Consider the following 2396-nt stretch of genomic DNA (forward strand, 5'->3'; position numbering starts at 1 on the left):
TAACTGGGGACCCCCAACATAATCAACCCCCACATAAAGAGATCTCCATGTATGGGCATAAAAGGGACTCTTCCTACATGGGCATACGGACAACCAGACAAGTACTGACGGATACAGCGATCTCCATATATGGCAATATCAGCATGCTCGTATACAATATGGACATTATGCTGATGACATCAGGGATCTCCATAAATGGGCATAAAAAAAAACAAGGACTGACAGATACAGGGATCTCCGTATATGGGCATAAAAACAAGGACTGACAGATGCAAACATCTCCATATATGGACGTATCAGTCAGATTGGGGGTGAAGTCTGGCCTGAACCTCTGGTTTCTTAAATAGGAGAGCTCTGATTGGTCAGTGTGGAGCCGTGTGAAATGCCATCATATTTGATGATGTCAGATTCCAGTCAGCTGAGGAACATCATGGACTCCATATGTGGCCGTGGCTTTCCTGGAACTCCATTTATGGACATGGGTGAGTTGTGGTGACATCACAGTGATGAGGTCATCAGAGTATAGAGTATGAAGAGTGATGTCACGGTGACATCACAGCGATGAGTATAAAGAGGGTCAGCCAGAGTCCAGAGTCTCATCGTTGTCGACTCAACCAACCAACAAACACAGCTTAAAGTCCCAAAGCCATTCTTCAGGACATCCAACTTCTATCTGCTAGAAATGGCATCTGGCAGCATTCTCCTGTCTGAAGAGCAGCTACGTTGTGTCATCTGTCTGGATGTGTTCACTGATCCAATCAGCACTCCATGTGGACACGACTACTGCAGAAGCTGCATCACAGGTTACTGGGCCTCTAGTGATGTGTGTCGGTGTCCACTGTGTACGAAAACCTTCAATAAGAGACCACAATTGTCTGTTAATAAAGTCCTCTCTGAGAAGGCCGATCAGTTCTGGAATCGCAAGCGGAAAGAAGAATTCGAAGCAAAGACAGAGGATGAAATCCAGCAGATGATCCAGGAGAGACAAGTGAAGATCCAGGAGGTCAAACACTCAGTAGAGCTCAGCAGGAAAGATGCAGACACGGTGATAGCTATCATAGCAGGCAGTGTGCAGGTCTTCACTGGTCTCAGATCACTGATCAGCTGTAATGGGACTGAGCGGAGGCGCGCTGAGCTCATTGCAGTGATTGAAGAGAAGTTGAAAACAACAGAGAAACAAGCTGACGGCTTCATCAAAGACCTGCAAAATGAAATAACCCATTTAGAGAAGAGAAGCTCTGAGCTGAAGCAGCTCTCACACACTGAAGACCACCCCCACCTCCTCCAGAACTTCACATCCATCAACACCCCTCCACCCACCAAGGACTGGACAAAGGTCAACGTCCATCAGTCTTCATATGTGGGGACTGTGAGGACAGCTGTGGCTCGGATGTGGTTCTTGACACTCGGTCAAGAGATGAAGAAGAAGCTGTGTGATGTTGAGCTGAGGAGGTTCCGGCAATACGTAGTGGATGTGACTCTGGACCCTGATACAGCTCATCCTCACCTCATCCTGTCTGAGGATGGAAAACAAGTGAATGACAGAGACATACGGAAGGATGTCCCAGACAACACAGTGAGATTCTCTTATTATGTCTGTGTCTTAGGAAAACAAAGCTCCTCCTCAGGAAGATTTTACTATGAGGTTCAGGTTAAAGGGAAGACCGACTGGACCCTAGGAGTGGTCAGAGAGTCCATCAACAGGAAGGGATCAATCACAGCGATCCACAAGAGTGGTTGCTGGACTATAGGGTTGTGGAATGGAAATGAGTACATTGCTCATACTGGCCCTCCTGTCCCCCTCCCTGTAAGAGAGAAGCTCCAGAAAGTGGGAGTGTTTGTGGATTATGAGGAGGGTCTGGTCTCCTTTTATGATGTGGAGGCCAGAGTTCATCTCTACTCTTTCACTGGCTGCTCCTTCACTGAGAAACTCTATCCATACTTTGAACCCTGTTTTAATGCTGGTCGTAGAAACTCTGCTCCTCTGATCATCTCTCCTGTCAACATGGACGCTGGTCTTGGCGGAGACGGAGGGAACATGTCCCCTCCAACTTAAAACAAATCAAGAAAACATGACGTTTTCCTGGCGTAAATTATTCAGAAATAAACGATGCACATCCTGTATTAACCCATTTAGGCCTATAATTATTGAATGCTTTAACCAATGAAAAATAGCAGATCTACAAGCTTATAGATCTGCTATTTTTGAAAAAGTTGTGAAAATGTGTGCAAATCCAGTTGGCGGAAAAGGACCTTTTCTTTGACTATAGTGGCGTTTCCATAAACTTAAGCGCATTAGGGAAGCGTATTATCAGAAATGCGCATTTAGACTAAGTGAATTTAGCCCGTTTCCATTTGCGGGTGTCATTCGAATAAGGGTAGTAGTTCGTTTGGAA

General features: G+C 45.8%; 1 protein-coding gene across 1 annotated transcript; it reads left to right on the forward strand.

Annotated features, from left to right (window-relative positions):
• Positions 1 to 682: 682 nt before the first annotated feature.
• Positions 683 to 2056, forward strand: LOC308300275 (E3 ubiquitin-protein ligase TRIM21-like; the record flags this gene model as incomplete). Its single annotated transcript, XM_080744095.1, has 2 exons — positions 683 to 1106; positions 1380 to 2056. 2 exons carry the CDS (start codon positions 683 to 685, stop codon positions 2054 to 2056), a joined length of 1101 nt encoding a protein of 366 aa, XP_080600221.1.
• Between the last annotated feature and the right edge of the window lie 340 nt (positions 2057 to 2396).

This window comes from Nannobrachium achirus (assembly GCF_963921795.1).
Source record: "Nannobrachium achirus genome assembly, chromosome: 16".
NCBI classification, from domain to species: domain Eukaryota; kingdom Metazoa; phylum Chordata; class Actinopteri; order Myctophiformes; family Myctophidae; genus Nannobrachium; species Nannobrachium achirus.